The following is a 27,083-nucleotide window of genomic DNA, read 5'->3' as shown; positions in this document are numbered from 1 at the left end:
TTTTTTTTTATTTCAAACATGTGCATTCCTGAGAAGACAATGATGACAGATTGAATGTCAAAACCTTTTAAAAATTTTTCTAACCTTTCATTTTTATTTTTTTTGTTACCCCTTAAAAATAAACTTTGCTGCCTTGAGCTCATGCAATGTGAAAGCCAAAACTTTAATAAAAGGTACACTTGGCCTTCATCTGAAGCTAATTTAGCAACCATTTATTTCTTCCACAGGTCTAATCATATTTTATTGTTAGGAACACCTTCCTTTATTATGTTAAGGTAAACATTAAGGTGTTTTATTGTGGTAATTTCTTTCAGATAGCAAATATGGTGCTGACATGATTCGAGTTAAGTGCAGGAAGCCATAACTCTGGAATTCCTTTCCCAGCATCACTCCTGGTTGCTTATTTACTTTTGGAAAATCCCTGCCCTAGTCTGAGCCTCGGTCTCCACTCCTTTATAAGCCACAGATGAGCCTCCATATGCCACGGAAAATGCAACACAATCAAAACAACCACTTGCTGCTTTTCCATAGAACCCATTTCTCAAGACTGAGTGGGAAACAGGATCTTAAGGTTTTGAGTTGTTACAAGTCTGAGCAATTAAATCTCACACAAAAACACATTAATACATGGACTAAGAGTTTCTGGGGCGAGGAAAGATTAATAACCCTGGTATTTAACACACTAATATAGCTACAGGCACAATGAATTTTCATGTCTGGTACACTGTGGGGTATTGCACTGCACGACACATATTCACAGCCTCGGGGCTTTCCTATTAAAACAGAAAACAAAAATTCCAGCTTTCTAAACCACTGGTCACTGCAATGACAGGTCAATCCTCCAGCAGAGAAAGACATTTGGGTGTTTCATTCACAGGATGTAAAAATGCAGCCAAGCACAGCCTGCCAACCCTTCAAATTTAAGTCCTTTTTCACCCACACAGAGACAAGGAAAAACCTAAACCAAACTCCAGTGGAGTCCTAGACACAAATCCACCGTCAGAAATTATTTCTGGGATTGGACGTTGGAGAGTTGGGCTGATTTTGATGAGATGGGTTGACACGACTCTTTTTTACTGACATTAACCAGCAATTTTTCCAAGCAACTGGTTTTATATCCACCAAAGAGAACTTGTGTTTAAAAAAAAAAACAAACTGAAAAAAAAAATCAGAGTAACAAAAAAGTGCAAACTTCACATTCACCCTCACGGCTGCTACCAGGATTCCCCAGGCTCCTCAAAGTTTTCCATTCTGTAATCCCACGAAATTTAGCTTTCAGGCACACCCAGATCTGACAGGCCTGAGCAGCTTTCCACCCTATCTTCCAGCTTAGGCTCACACTTGTATTCACAAGCCCTTCTGGAGGGCTTCATCCGAGGGGTTTGATCCAGATGGCACCCAGAGCAGATTCCAGCACTCCTGGGGAGGGAATAATTGCTGGTAGGGGCTGTGTCCCTCTTGGGAGCTCTATTCAACGGGGGTTAGGCAACACATTGCCTCAGATGTGGGAGATCTGGGTTAATTCCTGCTGGGATTCAGACCACGGGTTCTCCAAGAAAGTGTTCTAGCAACCTGTGGGTTCATTTATAGGGGAAAGCCCTTGATCTCTCCTGTGGAAGCTGATACACCTCACAGGGAACATCAAAGGTCCATCCTGCAGACAGGAAGACTACACACACACAGGAAAACTCCAGAAATACAGGGAGAAAGTCCACACTCACAGGGGAAAACTACACACACACGGGGGAAAAACTACACACACACACAGGGAAGAACTCCATACACACAGAGGGAAAAAGTCCACACACACAGAGAGGGAAAAACTCCACACAGATGGGAAAACTACACACACAGGGGGAAAAACTACACACACAGAGAGGAAAACTCCACACTCACACACAGGGAAAAATTCCATACTCACACACACACAGAGGGAGAAACTCCACACACACACACACAAGGAAAAACTCCACATAGATGGGAAAGCTATACACACACACAGGAAGAAACTACACACATACAGGGGGAAAAACTCCCCCCACACAGAGGAAAAGTCCACACACACACAGGGAGAGACTCCACATAGATGGTAAAACTACAAAAAGACACAGGGAGAAACTCCACACACACAGAGGGAAAAATTCCACATACACACAGGGAAAAACTCCACACAGATGGGAAAACTCCACATACACACAGGGAGAAACTCCACACAAACACAGAGGGAAAAACTCCACACAGATGGGAAAACTACACACACACAGAGGGAAAAACTCCACACACATAGGGGGAAAAACTTCACATACACAGATGAAAACTCCACACACACACACACAGAGAAAAACTGCACACACACACAGAGGGAAAAACTCCACACACACACACAGAGGGAAAAACTCCACACACACACACAGAGGGAAAAACTCCACACACACACACACAGAGGGAAAAATTCCACACACACACACAGAGAAAAACTACACACACACACACACAGAGAAAAACTACACACACACACAGAGGGAAAAACTCCACACACACACAGAGGGAAAAATTCCACACACACACACAGGGAAAACTCCACACACACACAGGGAAAAACTCCACACAAACACAGAGGGGAAAACTCCACACAGATGGGAAAACTACACACATACAGAGGGAAAAACTCCACACAGATGGGAAAATTACACACACACAGAGGGAAAAACTCCACACACACACACAGGGAGAGACTCCACATACACACACAGAGCACAGAATCACTGGGAAGGAGGAAAAGCTGCATTCCAGGCTTTGTTTCCCATATCAACTCTTTTACTCAATGACTTTGGCGTATACAACATCTGCATTCTCAGCGAAGATAAACGCCTCTGGTAAACCAGAATAAAGCTCCCTATTTCCAAGAGAGCCCTGGTTTAAAAAGCTGTATTTCCCTATCCTCCCTCTCCTGCATAGCCCCAGGCAGCTTCCCACAGGTAGAATAGAGCCCTTGACAGCTGGCTGTGAATTCCCTGTCATTAGCAAAGCACACAAAACACTGATGTTAGAGCTCCATGTGGCATTTTCTGGATTTCAGTGCTGTTCTAAGGGCTATTTTCAAAACACATCAGAATTTCCAGGGATTTAGCCACATGGCAAAGCTGTATAATCGATGTCTATTCGAGCAGACTGTGAAAAACACGCAGGGAAAATACATTTCACCAAATGAGCTGAGGCACTTCTGAGTATTGGTGATAGTGATTAACAATTAACCCTCTTCCAAGCAGACGCAGAAGTTGATTAACTACTGCATCCTTTACACAAAGGAAACAATTCAGTTAAAGAAACACACAGTTTAAAATTCTCCCAGAAGAAAGCAACCCATTTGCAGGAGCACAGTTATTAGAAGAGTTCTGGAGGGATTTCCCCTTATCTACTTCTTCAAAGAATATGCACTTTATGTGAATATATCCCCAATACTAACCAGTGTTTTACGTGTATACACATTACAAGCGTCTTCCTGCGGTAGTAAAATGAGTAAACCTGAAACTTTCAAAGTAACTTTATTGCTCATTTTATAGATTTCCCTGGCCCTTTGATGAGCTGCCATTCCAGAAGGCAATCTCAGCTTCAGACCTTTGTTGCTCCTGCTCACGTCAACCCCACCCATTTCCAGGTTGTCTGTGGGAACTGCATGTGCTGGGAATTAGCCAGGCATCTCCCAGCAGAATCCCTCCAGCAGGGTGCCAAATCCCACACGACATCACAGGGACTTGGTTCAGCACGTGCATTTTAGCACCGAGTCCATTATGGAGAGAAACAAAATATGATGTAAGAGACAAGAGGGAGAAGCCAGCAGGGAAATGATGTTCTGTAAAATCCAGGCTCGCCAAACAGCCATTTTTTAAGAGATCTGGGATAAGGACTGGAATTGCTGAAGGTGGAAAAGCCCTCTAAGATCATCGAGTCCAACCATCCCCCAGCACTGCCAAGGCCACCACTGACCCCTGCCCACAAGTGCCACATCCACAGGGCTTTGAAATCCCTCCAGGGATGGGGACTCCACCACTGCCTTGGGAAAACTGTTCCATGATGACATTTTCCCTAATATCCAACCTGGCACAGCTTGAGGCTGTTTCCCCTTGTCCTGTCCCTCGTTCCCTGGGAGCAGAGCCCAACTTTTCCCCCCCCAGCTCCCCCTTCCTGGCAGGGACTTGCAGAGCCAGAAGGTCCCCCCTGAGCCTCCTTTTCTCCAGGCTGAGCCCCCCCAGCTCCCTCAGCAGCTCCTCACGAGACCTGTGCTTCTTTTATTGTTTTATCTCATATTAATAGAGAAATAAATGAAGCTTAAGCCAGGCTGGCTGAAGTGCCAGAAGAGCTGAACTTGCCTCCTTCCAGCAAGGCAGTAGCTCCAAACAAGTAAATTCCCTGCAGGTGGAAACCTCCAGTTTCCTGCAGGTCAGAATCCAGTGGCCACCTTTAAAAATGAAGACAATCACACTATTATACCCATCCCATGGGAGGGAGCATTCTTCATCCAGGGATTATGGAACAGCTCCCAGTCCAGCTGTTTCTACTCTGTCTGGAAATCAAGTGCTGAGGCTGCCCAAAGAAATGTAAATCTCATGCACAGTCTGAATCAAATTATCTGGCAAAGCACATGAAGAAGAGATCAAAAAAGCTACAACCAAGTAGGGAGATGAAAATGAAAGACACTTGCCACAGTCCACACAATTCCTGCTCCTGCCATTGTTTGGTGGAATAATCAAATGCTCCAGGTGCTCATAACAAAATCCTTCATTTAAATGCCCAACTGGAAATACATAAGAACTTTACCCCACAAAAGGTTACCTAGAAACTCAGCTGCAAGTATTATTATTTTTCAGAGTTGTTCTGCAGAGCAATTCTGCAGTGGTGGAGGATAAGCCCCTCATCTGCCTAGCTAATTTAACTGCTATTAATTAATTTCATAACAAGCTTAAAATACTATATTTCCACATACATATATACCCTGTGATTTCTCTGGTAAAATAAGTAGCACTCAAACACGATGACCCTGATGGCAAACCCCAAATGCTCCAGCTCAAATATCACCTTCACCTGATAAACTTTAGTGAAAATTGAAGAAGACTTACACTAATAGCCCAGATTAGGGTAATGCTTGAAATAAATTCTCTTGTCTTTCCCGTGATAACTAAGAAACAGGAACAACAGTCAAAGAGATGTACTGTGGCTGCTTTTAGCTCTGTTGACTTAAAACGTGTAGAAACTGCCAAGTTTCAGGTTTCATGTCTTGCATATGTCCAGACATGTGATTTAACACATTATCAGAGCAGCCTTAACCACTGAAGCCTTTTTTCTGGAAGCACTGTAGTGTTAGAAGGCCAATCATTACCTTTCCACCTACAATGGATTATTTTGAGAGAGTTAATAAACTGATAACATTCCTCCCAGCAAAGCAAGCTCCCCTCGGAGCCAAAGACAATTAAAAAAAAAAAATAAAGCACGAAGAAGATTCATTTAAATGTGAATTGTATCATCAACCCCTCACCTGTGAGCACTCCCGGGGAGACAGTCCATGATCTTATCTAGTGGTGGTTAACCACAGGCAAGGTTGTAAACACGGGTTTAACTAGTTAAGAGAACATTCTGACAACTCAGAGCAGATCTCAGTTCCCTTTATCTTGGCAACTAAGCACACAGGCAAAGATTCCTTTGCAATCCCACATTCTTCTTAAAAGAGTTCACCACCTAATTGCTTCGGGTGGTCAAACTACTGATAGCTCACAAAGCCACATGTAGAAGTGTATCTTTAATAAATATATACTTTCTACCTACCTGGGAATTAGCTGAGAATAAAAAGGGTTTATATCCACACAGAATAAAGGAAACCTTCTGTGGGAAGAGTGATACAAACTGGATTTTCTCATCACCACTGAAGCAATGCCACAGTTTTGGCAATACTAAAAGAAGATGGGAATATGGTTCTAACCACCCCCCAAACCTTAGAAATAACAGGAGGGTTAACTTATCTATACTTTATAAAGACAAAAGTCTTCCAGCATACATAAAATTCCACAGTTAAAATACCCAGGTAGAATATTAACATAATCAATAAAATTTTAAAAAGCAATTTAGGAATCGTATGTCAGCACAACAAGTCTATCAGCTCTGTTTATTTTCTTGAATGCACATCCAGATAGAGCCTGGGAGATCCCGGATCCTTATTTTGAACAAGTCTTTGTAGCCTTCCCTCTGGAACCACCACGTCCTCGTGGTGTCCAAGAGTTTGAATTCCAGGCACCAGCTGCCCGGTTCCATGGTTTTAATGGCCATGGCACCATTTCCCTGATAACCCAATGGAATGGCCCTGGAGTGAATCCTTCCCAAGACCTCCAGGCCTTCAGGTCAACCCTAAAAAAAAAACATTTTTGCCCCCCTCTCCCATTTCTGAATGCTGAAGTCAGGGCAGCCCCCAGAAATAATGCAAGGCTGCCCAAAGCAAAGAAAGGAGAGGAAATGTTTCCTCCTCCCTCCGCCCTGCCAAAAACTGCCCCATGTGCATCTCTGTGACCATCAAGGTTGTGCACAATGCAGCCACTCAGCCTTCAAAATCCCAGCATCTGTCCCTAATTGTCCTTACTCTGGCATGCCAGTGGGATACAAAGAGTGTTCATAAATAAATTCATGTGTCCAATGGCATTTTCCGGTGTTTGGACATTTTTTTTTTTTCCCCCAAGACAGAACAACCTTTAAAAACAGCTAAAAGTGGCCTTGCTACATTTTGCTTCCCTGTACCTTCTCTCATTATATTTCTGTGTTGATTTTTCAAAAGATCTGGCATCTGTTTTAAAAACCTGAGCCCATCCTGCAGCTCTTGGAGCATTTTCCATTGAATTAAGGCATCAGAAGAGCTGCTGTTTGCCCTGTGCTTTTCTAAAAAGAAGTGAAAACACGTCCAAGGGTAGTTTTGTCATCCATCTTTTTGGGAGGCAGCATCCCACCCTACAGCTGCAATTCCTTAAAGGCTTTAAAAGTCTTATTTTGCAAGGAAGGGATGGGAGTTGGTGGTTTGAAAAATCCAAGAGCAGCCAAAATACCAAACAAGAGTTTCAAGTGATCAATTATTACAGGGTGTCTGACACTCTAGAAAGCACTTTTAAAAAATGCTTTATTTAAAAACCTAAAAAAAAATATATAAAATTTAAAAAAAAGGCATGAGAATGCAGTTTAATAAGTGGTGCAGAGGCAACCACTCAACACTCCCACCAGCAGAACAATGCCCAGCAATATTATAATAACCCTGAGCAGCAGTTACCTCAGGTTTTATTGATGAAGACATGATATAGGGTAGGATAGGATAGGATATATGATACAATATGATATGAAAAATGCCTTTGATCAGATCAGGTCAGCTGTCCCAGCTCTCTACAGTCAATGCACCAAATTCTGATCTCTACATCTGTTACATGACACAGGAAAAAAAATGCATGAAATTATTTGATGTGACTCCTGTTACCCTAAATAAGAAAAAATAAGAAACCTCTCCATCAACAAAAAAAATTCCACATTTCATAACTATCCTTTTTTAAAGGCCTTTTCTTCTTCTCCTGGTAATTCTTAGTGAAGTATTTTTGAAGTATTTTTCTATACCTCTGAAATCTGGCTTCAAACCACAGCAAACAATTCTTTCCCATCAGCCACCCATCTGTCAAATCACCAGGGCATTGCTGAAGTCCCTGTTGGTCAGGAAAGGGAGTAAAGCCCAGCAGAGCATTCCCTCAGGACATTCACAATAGCTCAGGAACTGCTCTGAGTGACTGGAGTTCTGAATTCTGGCAAGGAGGTGGGATGTATAAATCTCACCTATCAAGAGTTTGTACAAAACAATCCATCCTCCAGCCAGGAATGGCTGCAGCTGGCAAGCACTGGAAGGACACATTATGGTAAATACAGAAGGACTTGCAGCAAAAATAAATGAACAACAAGCACAGCAAGGATCATCTATTTTCAGTATTCACATCATTCCACAGCATGCAGGACACAGAAGGTGAATTCACTGGTCACCCTGAGCAGGGATCTCTTACTCAAGCTCCAACTTCTTGGTTCCAGAAGCTTCCAATTCAATTTAATGGCACCACTCTGCTGTATTAAATATACTATATATTTATGTTAAGTATATTAACACAAAGGGGTTGTGTTTTGATTCTTTGCAAGGCAAATCCATAAATTATATAAACTGCTGTCATCGTGGTTTTGAAAATACAGTCTTCTTACTGGGAATATCCTGACTTGGAAAGGACTCACAAGGACCCTTGTACACCTCTCCTATGAGGAAAGGCTGAGAGAGCTGGGATTGTTGAGCCTGGAAAAGAGAAGGCTTTGGGGTGACCTCATTGTGGCCTTCCAGGACCCGAAGGAGTTACAAGGAAGATGGAGAGAGACTATGGACAAGGGCCTGGAGTGGCAGGACAAAGGGGGAATGGTGTTAAACTTGCTAGAGTGCAGGGTTAGATGGGATATTGGGAAGGAATTCCTGGCTGGGAGGGTGGGGAGGCCCTGGCACAGGTTGCCCAGGGAAGCTGTGGCTGCCCCTGGATCCCTGGAAGTGTCCAAGGCCAGGTTGGAGCAACCTGGGCTGCTGGAAGGTGTCCCTGCCCGTGGCATGAGATTATCTTTAGGGTCCCTTTTCAATCCAGGCCACTCCATGATCCTGTGATTCCTCAGAACCCAGGAAGTACTTCCATGTGCTTATAACTAAAGAGTCTGTTGCCCAAACCACGACAAACCAAAAAGGACCAGATAACACAATTACAGCTCATTGACATGGACAGGAGGAAAGCTGGGATAACACAAAGGAAATGTGAGGTATAAAGGGATATTCTCTTCAGGAAGAGCATTCCACTTCATCACATTTCATGTCAGATGCCCTAAAATGCCAAATCCTTAGGAAGGTGATGCAGGACTTAGTCCATACTCACATATCCAAAGATTTAGGTAGTACAGCAGCCTCAGGCACTGTGATTAGATGACAGTCCTACTACCAAACACATTCAAAAAGTTGATTAGTCATGGTATAAAGAGAAGAAAAACAGAGAGCCTGAACACCAAATGCCCTGAATTATGGAATGATAAAGATGTAGAAAGGCTTGCGTTGGAAGGGACCTTAAAGCTCATCTTAAAGCCATGGGCAGGGACACCTTCCTCCAGCCCAGGTTGCTCCAAGCCCTGTCCAACCTGGCCTTGGACACTCCCAGGGATCCAGGGGCAGCTTCTCTGGGGAACCTGGGCCAGGGCCTCCCCACCCTCATTTCCAGCTGAGGGTGGTGAATGCCTGAATTCCAGTTTGATTTAGCACAGAATTCATGGTGCCTGGAGGCTCTCGAGGTAGGCAGTGACAGCCCTTCACCTCTGCCTCCTAAAGAAAAAAAATGCAGATTTTTAGTTAAATTAGCAGCCTGGTTTCAACAAAAACTTGTTCCTCTGAGTATTTTACAGCACCTGCATTACAGAGTGCAGTCCAAAGGACACTCACAGCTCTGCACCCCAAATCCCTCATTTCCTGGGACCAGCCAAGGAGAAATCCTCCCTCCCTTGACGCGTCGTTCTTCTCCTCTAATTGTGCTGTAATTATTAACTTCATTTATTGCCTCACAGAAGAGGAGATGTTTTCAAGTCTGTGCAGATCCGCTGCAAATCTGCAGCTCCTCAATACCTCACTAATATTGTAAACACCTATTTTAAGGGTTTTTTTGCACCAGAGAGCCTCGGTGTCAGCGTAAATTTTTTAGCTGTAATCCCATAAATCTGGTGATCTCTCCAAATGGGAGAATTATTAAAGGGAAGGAAATGAATGATGGGAATTTTGTTTCTGAATGGGATCATTTTGAAGAAATGAAGCCAAATAGTTAATTCTGAAATGTTATTTTAAAAGTTTTTATCTCTCTCTCTCTCTACATATCTATATCTATATATACATTCATTAAGCTGAAATAAAGAGGTAAGCAAGTCCTCCTGAACCTAATGGTGATATTCTTTTAAAGCTTTATTTTATTTATATGTTATTTTAGTTATTTATATATAAAAATTTATATTTTTATATATATATATAAAATAAAGAACACTTAATTATCCTATTGATTTTTTGGTCTAGTGAATGAGTGAGAACTTCTCACTATTCTACTATTCAACAATAACTCCTGTAAACTTACAGTACAGCCCTCAACCAATAACATTTTGCCTACTTTAATTTGTGTTTTGGTAGTGATACACATGTATTAAAGCAATAAATCCCTTGGATATTGTTAAGGCAAACTAACTCGACACGAAACACCATTATTAAGGCACAGAGCATCAATTTGGTCTGAGAGGGAGAAAATTCCGTAATAAAAAGCAAAAACAAGTTTATTCCCCTGTTAGAAAAGCCAATAAAAGCCAGTTTTCACTGTGATGCCAGGCTGACATGGGAGATGGTGGGATGGAGCAGGGGAGAACATGGGACATCCCTGAAGTTCCCAATGGAGAAAGGACTGTCCAAAAAACCAGAAATGAAAACAAAAAAACCCACAGGGAAGCTCTTTCCTGAAACTCCACTGGTCTTTCCCTTCTGAGCTGCGAATTTCGAATTTTATCAGACTAGATTGGTATCAGGAACTGCTGTAATAATCTTAGCAAAATAAAAGAATTAAGATGCACAGAATGCAGCCTGAGGCTGAAATGAGCTTTGAAGAGAGAGAATCCTCAGCCCTTACAGCCACGTGGTGTTTTAAAAAGTGATACCCCAGAGGAACAGCTGCTGTGCCAGGAGCTCTTGGGTTTAGTTGGACAAGCTGCTTTCTTGAATCTGAGCTGTTGGGGTGTTGTAATATACTTAAAAATAACTCCTATATGTTCATATAAACATCATCTAATTGGACTCTACATCAAGGCAAATGAGGTGCCCTGAACCTTCCCAAACAGGGAAGAACCGCTGCAATCTTAATTTATTTAATAAGTTTGACTTGTAGGCTCAGTTCTAAAGGATGGACACAGGGCCTGTCCTTTGAGCAGATTCCAGTTTTGGAGCAGCCACATTACCCTGGGCAGCTGAGATCAAGAAGCTGATAAATCCTGAAAGCCAAATGGGGGATTATCCTACAAAGTCCTGCAGCCACAAAGAGCTGGAACTACAGAAACAACCATAATGATGAGCACAGGGAAGATGTCACACTGGTTGAGCCAGGAACAACAGATGGAGACAGTGGACTTGTAAGGAAAAATGATGATCCCAGCCAGGAAACAGTGCTGGGACCTGAACAGCCACCTGATGCTCTGCAGCTGAAAGACCACAAGAAAGCACAGACAAGGTCATTTGGTTTGTCCAGCCTGGAGAAAGGACTGAGGGAGACTCATCATGGTCTACAACTTCCTTGGGGGCAGAGGAGGGGCAGCACCAACTCTGCTCTCTGTGTGAGCAGGGACAGGACCCAGGGAATGGCTGGAGCTGTGTCACAAAAGATTAGGTTGGATCTCAGGGAAAGGTTCTTCCCCCACAGGGTGGTTGGGCACTGACCCAGGGCAGTGGGCACGGCCCCAAGGCTGCCAGAGCTCCAGGAGGGTTTGGATGATCCTCTCAGGGACAGGGTGGGATTGTTGGGGTGTCTGTGCAGGGACAGGGGTTGGATTCGATGATCCCTGTGGGATCCAGCCCAGGATATTCTGTAATTCTATGTATTTTCTCAGCTGAAAGAAGGAACACCAACACTTTAAGCTCACATCTAATAAGTGCTCCTTAAGCAGGCACCGAAGCTTTTCATATCCAGCCTTAAATGACATCAAATCTAAGGCAGAACCAGCACCTGCAAGAAGGTTTTAGGCCCCATGAGGACACAAAACACTCACCCCATCATGGTGCCTGTGCTGCTCCCCATGTCATAACCCCTCAACCTCCATTTCAGTGCATTAAGTTGAGCTCTGAATTAGTGCAATTTGCCACAACAGGTTTATTCACATCAAGACAAAGCCAGGGCAGCACTTTTCCCAAAAACAGGATTAGATGACGGGTAAGTGCTCCCATCTGCACTTGTGCATGTTTAGACTCCGAGCAGGGTAATCACCACACTCCAGGGCACGATCTGCTGGGGTCGGGGAGATAATCTTACACCTCTTGCTGGTTTTGACATGGCCCAATTGGGAAGGTGTGTAAGGGAGGAGATAAGTCTGCCCTGAAGCATGAGTTATTCATCACTGCCAGGGGCAGCTCCACAGATCCCAGAGGATGAGCTAGTCTAGGATGGCAGCCTGCTCTTCCCAACACAGCTTCAATGCTGCTCTGTGTGTCAGACACTTAGGAGAAAAACCACATGGAGCAATTTTGGAAGGAATTATTATCAGCCTGAGGGCCTACAGACCACTAAAGATGGTATTTAATTTTGTTTCTTCAATTTTTTAAATAACAGAAAAAAATTACAATATCTTGCATTGAAACCTAAGGCAAAAATACAGATGCAAATCAAGTCTGCTCCTACAACTGGTGTTAGTTCTCAATCCATGTATCCTGAGGATTTCAGTCTTAGCTTCTCTATCATTTGGAAATACCAAATGATACCAGTGTAATTAGGCTGCAGGGAAGAAAGACACATTTCTTCATTGAAAAACTACAAGGCCATTTCGACTGACATAGGAAAGAAAACTGTTCTCACAGACACACTAATTTATGGGCAAAATTAATTAAAATGAGTGTTAAAATGACTCCACTTCAAAATCTTGAATAAGCAGCATGTTCAATCTATTTATACATCCAATTTTTCACCTTCTTACTGCAAGCATCTCCTCCCATTTTGCTTTTCAGCATGTACTCCTACTATAAAAAAATGAAGGATAATGAAGGATGAAAATGAAGGATGGAGTGGACCTTTCCCTGGACTGAGAACTGGTGAGTGGAAATAATTAGATCTAAGAGTCCACAATTCTCCAGAATGAGACAAGAAATACACTGAAAGAAGATAAATTACTTATCTAGAGCCATTCATCCAGTCAGAATATTGCTAAAGCCTCGATCTTTCCTTGTCTATGAGAGTGGGGAGGCCCTGGCACAGGTTGGGCAGAGAAGCTGTGGCTGCCCCTGGATCCCTGGAAGTGTCCAAGGCCAGGTTGGATGGGGCTTGGAGCAACCTGGACTAGAAGAAGGTGTCCCTGCCCATGGCAGGGGGTGGAATGAGATGATATTAAATTCCCTTCCAACCCCAACTATTCTAGGATGATTCTTTGGGGTTTTTTTTTAGCACATAGACTCAGTTTCCAATCTCTTACTGTCCCATTTCCATATCTGCAAAGTGATATCAACAGTGGGATCTCCAAGTGTATTTTAAGCAGGTTTCACACAACAGTTTAAATTTGTTTAAATATCAAAGCAAAGCCCAGGCAAAAAACCCAAATGAGCACCATTTTACCCTCATTTGGTTCAAAGCCAAAAAACCTGGAGTTCAGAGCAGGTACATCAAAAGGCCCCAGGCCTGAGGCAAGAAATCCCAGCCCGGTTTTGTTGGGGTGGGTAGATTGGTGCTGTTGCACTGGGAAAAGGGATCCTGGTCTGGGCTCTGTGTTCTGGCTGCTCATGGACAACGAGAAAACAACAACTGCCAACAGTTATCCTGAGCATTCCCTTAAAATCACAGAATCATGGAATGGTTTGGGCTGGATGGGACATTAAAGACCACTTTGTTCCAACTCCCTGCCATGGGCAGGGACACCTTCCACTAGACCAGGTTGTTCCAAGCCCAGTCCAACATTTGGCACCGGGAATAACCAGCCCAGGGATCAGCTGGAAGCACATGCAAAGCCCAGGGGAAAGCTCTTAGTGAGATTAAAAGATTCTCACAGCAATTAATGGCACAGTAACCGCCAACATCACAGGCATCACCCGATCCCACTCAATCCTTAAGGAAAGCTTAATTCAGGAATTAAGCTTCAGAAATTCCTTCTGAAGTTTATTGGCGTGGTACTATCGGAGGTACCTTTTCACCACTTCTGAGCCCTCCTCATCCAGGAGGCCTTTGAGTCACACACTTGAATAACTGAAAAATTCCTTTCCTTTGAATCCACAAGATCCAGCCCACGGACACGAGGAATTAAAATATTTAGGAACTTACACTTTAAAAACAAAAAAAAACCAGAGGGGAGTTTTCAGAACTGTGAGAATTCGTGCAGCAAAATTATCGTTATTTTTTTATTTTTAATCATGGGATGGTTTGGGTTGGGAGGCACCTTAAAGCCCATCTCATTCCATCCCTCTGCCATGGGCAGGGACACTTTCCAGTAGAAGGTGGAAATCATAGTGACTCTGTTTTGTAATCCAAGTTTGCAACTCCTGATTTCAGACAGGGCTTTCCTACATAATTTGTATAAAGAGTAGAAAAGGAAACATTCCCTCTGTCTTCTCCCACAGCTGAAGCAAACAGAAAACCAAGCAGGAAGAGATGGTGATAACCTGTCTGCATGGCAGGAACCTGCTTAGGAATTACCAAGGCACAGGTGTCCCTTCTCCAGAGCTCCCAAGGGTGCAGGAAAAGGTGCCTGTTCCTGTAGCACTGGTTCCTTCCCTGCAGCACCTCGTGCTTGCCAAAGGCACACGTTCCCCAGCACATCTCCCCACCTTGGCTGTGCTCTCCCTCTTCTTCCTGCCAGATAAAGCACCCAGAGCCAGCCAGAGGATGGAATTCCTCCCGAGTGTTTCCAGGATCAGCACGTGGGATCCATCCTGCACAAGCTGATTAGAGGATTTCCCGGGCCCCTGACAGCAAACATCACACAGCCAGATGTCAAACCTCGGAGATGCAGCTCTGGCAAAGCCAGGCTGAGGGAGATTATCCACTCTGGAAGGGATGGCACTGGCTGGGAGCTGGCACTGCAATTACCACGCTGGGAAATGTTAACTGAGTTAAAGCAAGGCATGGAGGGGAGAGAGGGAAAACACTGGGAACTGAGTCAATTGTGGACTGACTAGAGGAGCAAAACTATCACCCTGCAAAGACTGATGAATCACCAAGCTGTGTAACAACCAGGACAACTCCCTTCCTCCATGCTATAAAACATCCATCTGCAATTACCTCTGGAATTCACCTGCACTGCAGGTACACGGCCTGGCCAGGGACTGACAGGAGACAGACACCACAGCTCTGAATTCTCCTCCTCCAAGCTGGTCCCTGTGTTCTCAAACACAACCCTTTGTCATCATAAACCTTTTAATTTTCTTTGTCTTTTTCTTCAAAACTCACTGGAGCAGAGGCAGGATGGGGCATCGCAGTGGGGAGGTTCATAGTTACAGGAAAAGCTCTAGAACTTTAAACTTAGAGGTTCCAAACCGAGCCGAGAAAGAGAGATCTCAGCATTTAAGATTTTATAATTTTAAACAAAAACATGTTTATTGAGGGAGAGAAACTTGAGTCATTATCTGAGCATCTGGGATTACCAGTCCTGTATTTATGAGAGAGGCTGCAGCACATGGCTCTGCCACTGCTCTGATCTCTCCATCTGTGGTTGCAGGCTCTCCCTGCACTTACCCTCTGACAGATGGGAAATCACACAAACCAATTTTCCTGAGATTGCCCTTAGGAATCAACCAGCTGAGTCTTGCAAACCAGTTCTCTCTGGGTGAACCACGGACACTCCTCAATGCTGGGGTTGTTTTCATTCCCTGCGTTAGCAGAGCACCCGTGGGCCTCGCTCAGCACCGAGCCCTCGGTGCCTGTGATACCAAACAACACTGCTGGTGGTTGTTCCAGGGGATTTACAGCCTGATTCAGTGCAGGGATATGCATTTGGATATAGGGTATAGGTACAAGGAGCCAGGGTTCATTCTCAGGAGAAACACCACTCAAAAGGCAGCAACGACCTGCCAGTGTCAGCCCAGCACCTGCTCATGTACTTTCATAGGATCTCAGAATGGTTTGGGTTGGAGGGGACCTTAAACCTCATCTTGTTCCACCCCCTGCCGTGGGCAGGGACACCTTCCACTAGCCCAGGTTGCTCCAAGCCTTGAACATTTCCAGGCATAGGGCAGCCACAGCTTCTCTGGGCAACCTGTGCCAGGGCCTCCCCACCCTCACAGCCAACAATTCCTTCCCAATATCCCATCTAACCCTGCCCTCTGGCAGTAGGAAGCCATTCCTGGTGTCCTGTCCCTCCATTCCTTGTCCCAAGTCCCTCTCCAGCCTTCATGGTGGGCAGCTTGTATTTCTTGCTGGTATTTGCTTCCCTAGGTACCTTTTTATTGTGTTCTGGCACTTCCTACAGTGAAGCTTAACACGCCTACTTTAAAAGAGCCCAAGCTTTGCTGCCATAGCTGTGGAACACAGAACCTTTTACAGCTCTATAACCATCAGGAGATGTGCAATAACTGCACTTTTACAACAGACTTGTAAACCACGGGCTATGATTTGGGTCCCTCGACGCTGCACACCCAGCAATTCCCACAGCCTGGCTCCTTCCCACAGTCTGGCTCCTTCCCACCAGCACCACAGCTGCTGGGGACACCCTGATTTTGGTGCCACCTCCTGCTCCCCAAAATTGCACGATCTGGGGACACCCTGACTTTGCTGCCACCTCCTGCTCCCCACGGAGCCAGGGGCACCCTGATTTCGGTGCCACCTCCCACTCCCCAAAACCAGTGGGGCTGGGGACACCCTGATTTTTGCTCCCTGTGGAGCTGGGGACACCCTGATTTCAGTGGCACTTCTGCTCCCCACAGGGCTGGGAACACCCCGATTTTGCTGCCACCTCTCGCTGCCCAAAACTCCTGGGACTGGGGACACCCCGTTTTCGGTGCCACCTCCCACTATCCGCGGGACTGGGGACACCCAGATTTCGGTGCCACCTCCCACTCCCCAAAACCAGTGGGCTGGGGACACATGGATTTCGGTGCCACCTCCCGCTCCCCGGCACCGCCGGGGTTGGGGCCGCGGCTCAGCATCCCCTGGGGCGGCAGGACGGGACCCGCAGCCCCGAGCCCGTCCCAGCCCCGCTCCCTTCCCGGGCCCCTTCCCCGCACTCACCGTCCGTGCAGGGGCGGGCTCGGCGGCCGCTCCGGGACTCCGGGATACCAGGACACCGGGATACCGGGCCACTGGAGCACCAGGACACGGGGCTGGGGCTGTGCTGGTGCCGGAGGAGGGGCCGGGGCGGGGAGCTCGGCTCGGACACCCCGCGCCCGCCCCCGGGGCGGTGGGACCTGCGGGCAGGGCGGGACCGCCCGGGCGGCTGCGGGGGCGAGGAGGGGACCCCCCACCCGAGCATCCCCCGAGAGCTGCACCGACACCTTCCCGGACATCCCCCCTTCCCCCGGGACCGGCATCAAAGCGTATCAAGGACGAGTTGATTCGTGTGACCACCAGGTGAGTTGAGCCCTAACTACTGACCAACCTCATTTTAGGGATAAATAGTCTCCATTGGGTGCAGCTGTGCTAAAAGGTAAATTTAAAGTATTTAAGCCGGAGCTAAGAAGTGTTGAAATCAACAGTGACAGGCTGGCAGCGAGTGTTTTTCTAGGGATGCAACCCCTTTGTTTTTCGCTGGGCTGTTGTGTAAGCCGGATCTTGGAAATGGATACAGTAATTTGTGATGTTTTCATGGAGTTAATTAACTGCTGCGATCCCACATTCCGAAAGTGAAATTGTAGGGATAAACTTGCAAACAGTCTGCTCTGTAATTGAGTTCATCCTCCAGGCACGAGGTTTATCAAAGAGATCTAGAAGGGTTTTAACTCACGGAAAAAGCTCTGGCACTGCACAGCGCCTGCCTTCCTCTACAGGACTGTGGGAGAATGTTCGGACTTCCCTTCTGCTCTCCTTAACATAAACCATCTATACTGAAAAGCCTCTTCTTCCCAGATGGATCCATCCTCATCCTGCAGGCAGCAGCTTCTCAGAGCATGAGGAAGTGCCTTTTACGCACTGAAAGCAGCACAATCCAATATTTATTCTGATTTAGAAATAATCAACTCCAAATTTTGCCAGACTAATTTCTACCTCTGCTAGGCTTGGTGCAAAAACCACGTAATTCTCATTAGAAATCAACCAAAAAAAGGGAGCAATCCATTTCCACAGAATCCAATGGAATTTCCATTGCTGAGGAGAAAGGTAATGATTTAATTGAGAACTGCTCAGAGTAATAATTACTGGAAATAAGCTGTTTATAAAGCTCCCAAGTATGACTTAAGGGAGGTGGCAAGGAGGCAGGAACTTCACTACTCTGTACATAAAGTGAGTGTAATATTCCTATAAAAATGGAAATGCATGCAGAAGGTAAGTGGAAGAGTCTCCCTGTCATACTCCAGGCTACTAAAAAAGAGGAGGAAGAAGGAATATGTCCATGGAGAGGTAACAGAGAAGATGCAATTATTTATTAAAAAAAAATTTAAAATGCTGTGTTCATTTCCCAGCCATCCAAACCTTCTAATTAATGCCCCATCCATGGAAGTGTTCAAGACCACTTTGGATGGGGCTTGGATTAACCTGGGCTAGTGGAAGGTGTCCCTGCCCATGGCAGGGGGTGGGATGAGATAAGCTTTAAGGTCCCTTCAAGTCAAACCAGTCTGGGATTCTATGAATTACCTGGTGCAGGTTTAGAAGGAAAGCTAAAATCCAGAGCGTGGCCTTGGACACAGACTCCAGCACGCTCTGGAGTGCAATTCCATTGAATGGGTCTCTTGGAGAATCATGGAATATCCTGAGCTGGAAGGGACCCACAAGGATCATCAGTCCAAGCCCTGGCCCTGCACAGACACCCCAACAATCCCACCGTGCCCCAGAGGATCATCCAAACCCTCCTGGAGCTCTGGCAGCCTTGGTGCTGTGCCCACTGCCCTGGGGAGCCTGGGCAGTGCCCAACCACCCTCTGGGGGAAGAACCTTTGCCTGAGATCCAATCTGACCCTGCCCTGACACAGCTCCAGGCTGTTCCCTGGGTGCTGTCCCTGCTCACAGAGAGCAGTCCCTGCTGGATGTCCCGTGTCACACAAGGCCCACACCGCAGAGTTTAGCTCAGTTTTATTTTCCACTGTAACGGATTTCGAATGATACATCTCATGCAGTCTGCCAGTGTATCCATCCATCTCCGGTAGAACTTCAGGATGAAGATAAAAGACTTATCTCCACGGGATGGGGGAAAGAGGGTTCAGGTTTCCTATCAAGAGTTTAATACATTTCAGCATCGTTTGATGCAATGGCAAAAAAAATTTCCCCTTGGTACCAGCAAAACGTGTCCACAATTTATTTTTTTGGGTTTTTTGTTTTGTTTTGTTTTTTTTTTTTAATCCTAAATTTGAACACTACTGTAAAGATACATAGAGCCCAGAGAATACACATCTGCAGTACACATTACACAACTTTACAAACTAGACAGGTATAAATCTACAGAATGCCTCAGCCCCCCCGTGGCTCTCCCACAGCGAGAGGGGTGTCCATGGGCAGGGCTGTGAGGGCGGGAAGGAACGGCCGGAGCAGTTCCCTCCTGCACGGCGGGTGCTGCCGGTGCACGGCGCAGTTCGTACAGGCACAGTGAAGACAGGAAACAAAAAAAAAATATATCAAGGCAAGGGGAGATTAAGATTATCCTGCTATCAGTTTATTTCCTGATTCCTCCCCTCTTCCCGTCGAGGTGGGACTTGGTGTTTGCAGGAGGTGTTTCTCCTCCGACAGTGGAAATCTGGTGGGGCCTTTTCCCATCGGACCTTCGGCACCGTGGGGTTTAAACACCCTTTTCTTCAAATTAAACTGTGTTCAAATCAAAATTCTTAGGGTAGGTTTAGGTGGGATATTGGGAAGGAATTCCTGGCTGGGAGGGTGGGGAGGCCCTGGCCCAGGTTGCCCAGAGAAGCTGTGGCTGCCCCTGGATCCCTGGAAGTGTCCAAGGCCAGGTTGGAGCAACCTGGGCTAGTGGAAGGTGTCCCTGCCCATGGCAGGGGGTGGGACTGGCTGGGCTTTAAGGTCCCTTCCAACCCAATCCACTCCAGGATTCTCTGATTTATAAAGATTTCAGGCAAACGTGCAACCTTAGTCCATCAGGATTTATAAAATGAAATTGAAAATTTACTCAGGGTTCTGTAGTAAAAATTCTTGTGACTTAATTTTTAAGTTTTCGGTATATTCAGGATAATCAAACTCTCACCCTTGTTGAATACAAACTTAAAAATGCATCAGCCAAGATCTTTCCAGGCCTAAAACTTTCCTTGCTTTCCAGAAAACAAGTTGATGAAACATGAACTCAAGGACGAACACAAGATATTTGAACATATCATTAAGAGAAGCTCGAGTGAGCCAGAAATACTTTTTAAATACTAGCAAAAAGAACAATATGCACTTTAGTTCCATCTGAAACACGTTTCCCATTCGTATTTCCACCCAAATTTGTCCCATGCATGACATTTTTAGATGTGAAATTTCTTTTGCGCTGTACAAACCACAACTTGAAAATGAGCCTCGAGTAAATAGAACACAACACTCAAAGAGCAAAGAAAGAAAGGATCAGGTGGCAGAAACGGCAGGAGACAGGTCTGGATCTCTGCAGAGCAGATGTGTGGTTTTCCTCTCCAGATATAAAAGGTGAAAGCCTTAAAAATGGTACAAAAGTTGAATATACAGCACGCGGTACAAACTGAAGTCGCCTGATTAAAATAGGCTTAAAAAAAAAAATCAAAATAGATACAGAAGCAGAGTATGTTCAACTGAGAATTGGTGATTTCCAGTTATTACACATTTGGAGAATTTTAGCCCAAGGCATCCTTTTGGCATTCCAGTTGGAGGAAATCCTCCTGCAGTCCGGATGGAAAAGTGAACTTGGAGAAACTTAATTTGTTCTCGGCTAGTGGGACTGACTGGCTGATCAGCACTAGCACCATTAAGAGATGTCCAAGTTAACTTATCCCTCAAGCTGCAGAAAGCTCTCAGAACTGCCCTCCAGAACTGCCCTGGTGATGCTCTGAGGAACTCACACCTTTTTTTTTTAAGCTAATGTTGAATCTACAATACAATTCCATACCAAACTCCCAATTCAAAAGACAGAACAAAAAGTTTTCCTACGGCACAAAAATCTTTTGACAGCAAATAAGTTTGGTATCTTTCCCAAAACAGCTGTTTCAGAACCAAAACAAGAGGATTATTAGTTCAGAGTAGAAACTTCAGCTCCCAGCAGCTGGTAAGATAGCACAGAGTAGTTGTGGATTAGTGATTTTATTCAAGATTGCATATGGCAAGTTCACAGTTCATTCTTCTGGCAGTGCACATGCACGTAAAGAAAGAAAATATAAAACTTTGAAAAATACAAAATAAATTAAATACATGCAAATTTGCAGCTTCATTAAATATGTTTAGCAAAACGCTCCCCAAAATAGTGCAACATTAAAAAAAACCCACAAACAACAAAAAAACCCAAAACATTTAAATTAAGTCCCAACTTACTTTGCAACAACTTAGTTTCAGTAGAAAAAAAATATCTAAAGTCAATTCACAATCTTCCAAAACACTCTAAGTAACTGAATAGTTCTACTCTTACTAACAAACAGGTTCAGAAATTAAAAAAAAAACCAACCAACCAACCAACCAATCTCAAATTAAATAAGAGCAAAGGTCTGCAAAAGAAGACTAGAGGGCTATGCTCGGCCTAACCTTCCTGGAATCCCGGCTTCCCTAAGCCCGACCGACCGTGTCACCTGCCCCGGGAGGAATGTGCAGGCAGGGAGGAGGAGGAGCAGCACCTTCCCGGAGAGATTCCAGTGCCCCCTTGCTGGGAAGATGGGAATTTGCTGCCTGGCTGGAAAAAGAGATCCAGGAAAGGTTCGTCCTTCCCTCGGTGAGCACCATCCGTAGGATGATTTGCATACATTGACCTACAAAACCATTCTTTTCCCCTTGGAATGTGCTCCTCACATCCCTGCAAATGTATTCCCAAATTTGGCCTGCAAAGGACAGCTCGAGTGTACAACTCTCACCTCCTTTTGGACTCTCTAATTTTTTAAGGGAGTGTCTGGGATTTGGGGGATTTTCTTTTCCTTTGCTCCTTTAAGCTACGTCCTTTCCGGTCGGGGACTGTTCCCTCTGGGATCTGAATTCCCAAAGGCATGTGGGAAGGGGAAAGGAGGAGGAGAGGGGGGGGAAACACTTGTCAGATTTTCCTAGACAAGATTTCCACAGCATTCTGAAAAGCCTTCAAAACTTCCTAGGGAACAACGCTCACAAACACGCTCCAGGAAAACCCACCACCGTCGGGAGAACTACAAGCAGCAGCTCGGATCTTAATTTTAAAATAGGTCACACAGATAATATTCATGGAACTACCAAACTTCAAATCCTAGCTCTATACTAACAGATTTCTCTGCATCCCGTTTGATCTTTACCAGGTACTGCAATAAAGGTTATTTTACACAGTCCAAAGATTTTTATTTATTTTTTTTTTTGTTTTTTTTTTTTTGTTCCCTCGGGATTTTACAAATGGTTCTTTGGGGAAATTTCCTCCTGAAAATGTAAAGCAAGTAAAACGAAAACCATATAGCAGCACATTTTCATCCCCTAAAAATATAAAATAATATGTATATTATACAGTAAATCAGTCATGACAGAGCACAATCACCTGCCTTTGGTGGCACTTGGTCAGTGAATAATTAATTCCTTGATGCCAGAAGTCGGGATTTGAAAAAAAAATAAAAAAGCATCGCTCTGAGTGTGGAAGCGCCAACCTAAACCAGCGCCAAGGTGGGCTCGGAGTGGCAGACTCCCTAATCCTTACTGAGATGGGAATGTCCAATACATTGCAGAAGGATCTGGACACTTCTGTACACGTGGAGGTCCTGCGAAGCTCGGGGTACCTGGGACCGGTGCGTTGCCGATGGCCGGAGGAAGCGCAGGATGAACGGGATGTGGGTCGGGTCGAAGAGGGGCAGAAAAGAAACTAGTGACTTAATGACAGTCCTTAACATGCTTAAGTGGAACTGACCTGCCAAAGAGAGCAGAAAGCAAGGGAAATTAGCCCATTCTGGGGGTTAGGAAGGAGATCACCCCAAAGGTGACGTCCAGTAACCAAAGAGCCTCCGCGACGGCGACGAACGGAGCCACATGGGAACAATTCATGGAATTAGGAATTTGTCATAACGTGCCAATTCTCTTGATTTACACTAATTCTTTACCACCTGTAACCTGGCAGTTTGTCTTGCCTAAACACTGTAAAGGCCTAACTTTTTTTTTCCCCTATAATCCTTCTGTTCCTATAATGGGATTTTTCTCCCCACTGGATGTGCTCAAGAGCAGATCTGTGCCTATCTTATGTACCAATAAGGAAAGTAACAGCAGCTCTGTTTGAAAAACATAAAACAAAGGCATGAAAAAATATAAGTACTTCTGTTCTACATGTGCTGACAGAGAGCCTTTCCTGATATATATATGTGTGCACACATATATAAATAAATATGCATTTATAAATATGTATAAAGTATTTTATAGATAATATCCAATCTAATACTATAACACTATAGTATATAATTTTACATATGCACATTATACAGGCATATTTCTCACTAATTTATAATAATTCCATCCAGAAGCAAAGTCCAAGGCATGTGACCAAGTGCCAAGGTTGCTTGGTTCACCTTTATAAAAAAGTTACAAATCATAAAGTTGATCACAAAACATTCCACATACCTACTTTTAAAAGCTCTTGGGTTTTAATTGGATTTTTTCCCCCACATTTTTCATAGGGAAAACACCATGTAAGCAACTGAATGTGCCTGGAATGTTTTTGAATACACTGATACAAAACCAGCCTTACAAGGATCCTCAATGAACCATTTTCTTGTACAGTTATTTAAAAAAAAAACCCTTGTCCAAATTCAAGATCAAGTTATAAAAATAAATACATAAATATTGATGCATCAGTGTTTTTAAATTTACCCTAAATTAATGTTGGGAGTTGTAGCTGGCTCCTAATTGTCCTCTTTATTAACACCTTACAGGAAACCAGATGGTTATTAACTTATGCATCTTATTGGCTGCATTAACAGTGTTCTGGCTGGATTAAAAATATTTATTCATCTTGAATTTAAAGGCAGAATTTCAAAACGAGCTGATTTCTATTAACACTGATTTGGCCACATATTTAAGCATGAAAATTCAACATAGAATTGCTCCATTATCCACTTCAGCCTGGCAGCCACTAACCAGACACTGCAAGGGACACTCAGGTTTGCCCAGACACCACCTTTATGCTTATTTCCAGTTCTAAAACTGATTATTAACCAAGTTTCTCTTTAATGATTCAGAAAAAAAACCAACACATAAACCCAGACTGTATAGTGAATTTGAGAATTCTGTGCAGTTTCTGGCCTAAACTTTGTGGGGCAGCATGAAAAGGAGTCAAAACAACAAATGCATACCACAATTTTTGCTTTTGGAATTCCAGGCATTGTTTGAAAAAACTTAAATTCTTTGAAATCTACACTCTGTAGAGTAGATATTGAGTTATATTTAGTAACTATCCCCATCTAGAGCTTTAAATATGACAATATACAGTGACAGGAAATTAATGCACAGCCATCCAGTATTGCTCTTTAAAGTGTTGTCAAAACACATCCCTTCACAAAAATAATTATTTTTCTTTTAAATTTAGGCTGAAGAATATATTTAAAAGCAACAGAATCATTGCACTTGTATTCCCAAAACCATCTACCACGTGGACAGAGTGAGGAATTCTCTCCTGGAGACCAGAAATGTGCAATTCCAGGAGCACATTTTATTAACACCCCACATTTCTTTCTCTTCCATCTGCTGCTGGGTCAATCCATCATAATTACTGATCATTCTAACAGCACTAAATGTCTATTATCTTTGTGGTGAATAATGAATGAATGCAAGAGAAATCTCTCCTCATCCTGGTATAAAGTTGTCATTCCAGAAATGGGGGTGGTTTGACAGCAAATGTTGGTACAGAAATCCCACCTTTATTTCACTGTTCTTAAATGAATATAAAAGGAAGTTCTGATCTGATTCCAGCTGTGTGAAACTGCACCATTCAAAAGGAATGTCTCAACAATATTCTGGAGATAATCTGGATAAAGTTTTCCCTGCACAAGTAGTACCTTTATCAACACTCTTGCTCAGACCCCTGGGTTTTCATCCAAACAGCTCAAAATTCAGATTACTCTGATACTCCCAATGTTGCAAGTGAAATAGTTACAATTTGCCAATAATCCTCTAAACCAAAGGACCAAAACTGATGAGAACTGACTTTCTTCCATCACTGCCTGGCCTTACCTGACTACATCTCCCAGACTTACTTCTAGGTGTGAGCAGAAAAATCTACAGCACACTGTTTAAATTATTTCATTCCAGCCTCCGGGGAATTGCTTTTCAGAATTTTTCTAATTTTATTCAGAAACCATAAATCCATAACTTTATCCAGTTTTTTTTTCTGAGGTCTTCCTTCTTCTTTTCCCTCCACCCTCACTTTCCATGAGCTCCTCTGCAATGTGTTCCAAGTGTGGCCTGAATCTGCTCACCCTGCACCACCTTCAGCATCTAAAATACCTGACAGGTATTCTGTGCCTTCTGATTGCTTTTTATTGATTTCCACAGTCCTATCTTCTTATAAACCCATCTAGTTTTATTTTAATTAATAGCTCCTATTAATCTAATCAGGTTGTTCACTTGACATGTGCCTGTACCTAATGTGTGGCCTGTTTGAGCCTGACTTACTTTTAATATACCAACTGCTGTGAAATTAAGTTTAATTTAGGCAAATAGCAGCTTTTTTTTGCCCCAGAGTAGCTGTTGCAATGAAAGTTTAGAAGTGTTTTACTAATATTTTAATATTTCCTCAGTCCCAGAGGTGGGAATGCAATGGAGCAGATGGACAGAGGCACCTCACTTGTGAGCTGGAAAAGCCACTTTCAGTTCAGACTGAGCTAATGCACAAAACCACTCAGCAAAGCCTTGCCCTAATTTACCCACGGAGAAAATATGTTGCTTGAAGCTCCAGGGAAAACACAATGAGCAGGAACAATCCCCCAGCACAAAGAGAGCCTGAGTGTGCTGTGATGGATGCTTGGCATGCAGGCCTGACGTGGGGCATTCCCAAAATAAAGGGAAAACCACCCAGGAATGCTGAGTGCCTCCACGAAACCACAGACCATCAGAGGAGAGTCATGAGACAGAATTAAGCCTCAAGGAGAGGGGGAAAAAGCCAGACTTGGAGGGACAAATTAGCAGTGCCCTGGGTGCTTTTCACTGCACTACCATCCAGCTCTTGGCTTGTCTGTGACATAAAGTGATCACCTAAAATAACACAGATATAAAAATCTCTCAGATAAGCAGCATTTAAAGAAGGAAATGGGAGGTTAGAGTCCTTGAAACAGTCTCCTGGGAATATCTTGCTCATCTTCCAGAGATTTTTTTTGCTCAGAAATCCTCGAGCCCTTGCAATTAAAGTAAAATATTAAATTATTTTCTTTTCTAAAAGAGACCTGAGTAAGAGTGCAAAGCAAGAGAAACAAAAGTAATGTTTCCCAAATTGTGCCATTCAAATCTGTGCTGCTCTACCCCTGCCCCAGGCTGGAATATCACAACATGGAAACACTTTCATGGTACAGAAAGCAGCAAATGATATTGGCAGAAGGAACCTCTGGAACTCTATTTTTACTACATGAGTTTCACGCCTCCAAGTGGGAATTTCAGTACAGATTTACTAGACTATAGTTTATTAAAAAAGTCTTAACTTATAAGTCATTAAAATCAAACCTTTCTAACAGGCACTCAATTAGTAATTTTTTAAATATCAGCAAACGACTCCTACTAAAAATGGAAAAAATACACTGTGTGTCTGCTGAAAGCAAGACTGAACTGTAGGGGAGTGGGTGATCAGTGAAGGGACAGATGAGGAAGGTATTTTGGTCTTACTTCTTGCCTATTTGGTGTTGTGGTAGTAGCTGGAGTTGGACATCCCTCCCCCTCGGATGGCGTGGACAGCCGTCGGAGAAGACGCTGGATAATGGCCAGGGCGGATGGGCTTGGCTGCACAGGAAAAAAGAGGGAACCAAACAACACGTTCAGCTTTCACAGGAGGTTTTCCACCTCACCTTCTCCTCTG

At 44.1% G+C, this 27,083-nt stretch overlaps 2 protein-coding genes across 3 annotated transcripts in view; both read right to left on the bottom strand.

The window, feature by feature from the left end:
- LYPD6B (LY6/PLAUR domain containing 6B) overlaps positions 1 to 17,157 on the bottom strand; it is a 45,889-nt gene extending 28,732 nt beyond the window's left edge. Inside the window, exon 1 of one of the 2 annotated variants that reach the window (XM_064661671.1) lies at positions 17,013 to 17,157. The gene's annotated coding sequence lies outside the window, so the exon portion shown is untranslated. The remainder of the gene's footprint in view (positions 1 to 17,012) is intronic. The other variant, XM_064661670.1, reaches the window with a different exon arrangement.
- A 5,208-nt stretch (positions 17,158 to 22,365) lies between these two features.
- The window catches only part of KIF5C (kinesin family member 5C), a 70,820-nt gene continuing 66,102 nt past the window's right edge, over positions 22,366 to 27,083 (bottom strand). The window contains exons 25-26 of the mRNA XM_064661669.1: positions 26,894 to 27,007; positions 22,366 to 22,943 (exon numbers count right to left, since the gene is read on the bottom strand). Coding sequence (XP_064517739.1) covers positions 26,901 to 27,007 — 107 coding nt within the window. The 3' untranslated portion in view covers positions 22,366 to 22,943; positions 26,894 to 26,900. The remainder of the gene's footprint in view (positions 22,944 to 26,893; positions 27,008 to 27,083) is intronic.

The sequence above is a fragment of the Pseudopipra pipra genome, chromosome 7 (assembly GCF_036250125.1).
Source record: "Pseudopipra pipra isolate bDixPip1 chromosome 7, bDixPip1.hap1, whole genome shotgun sequence".
NCBI lineage: Eukaryota > Metazoa > Chordata > Aves > Passeriformes > Pipridae > Pseudopipra > Pseudopipra pipra.
The sequence above is the reverse complement of the archived record's forward strand: the minus strand, read 5'-3'. Positions and strand labels throughout refer to the sequence as shown.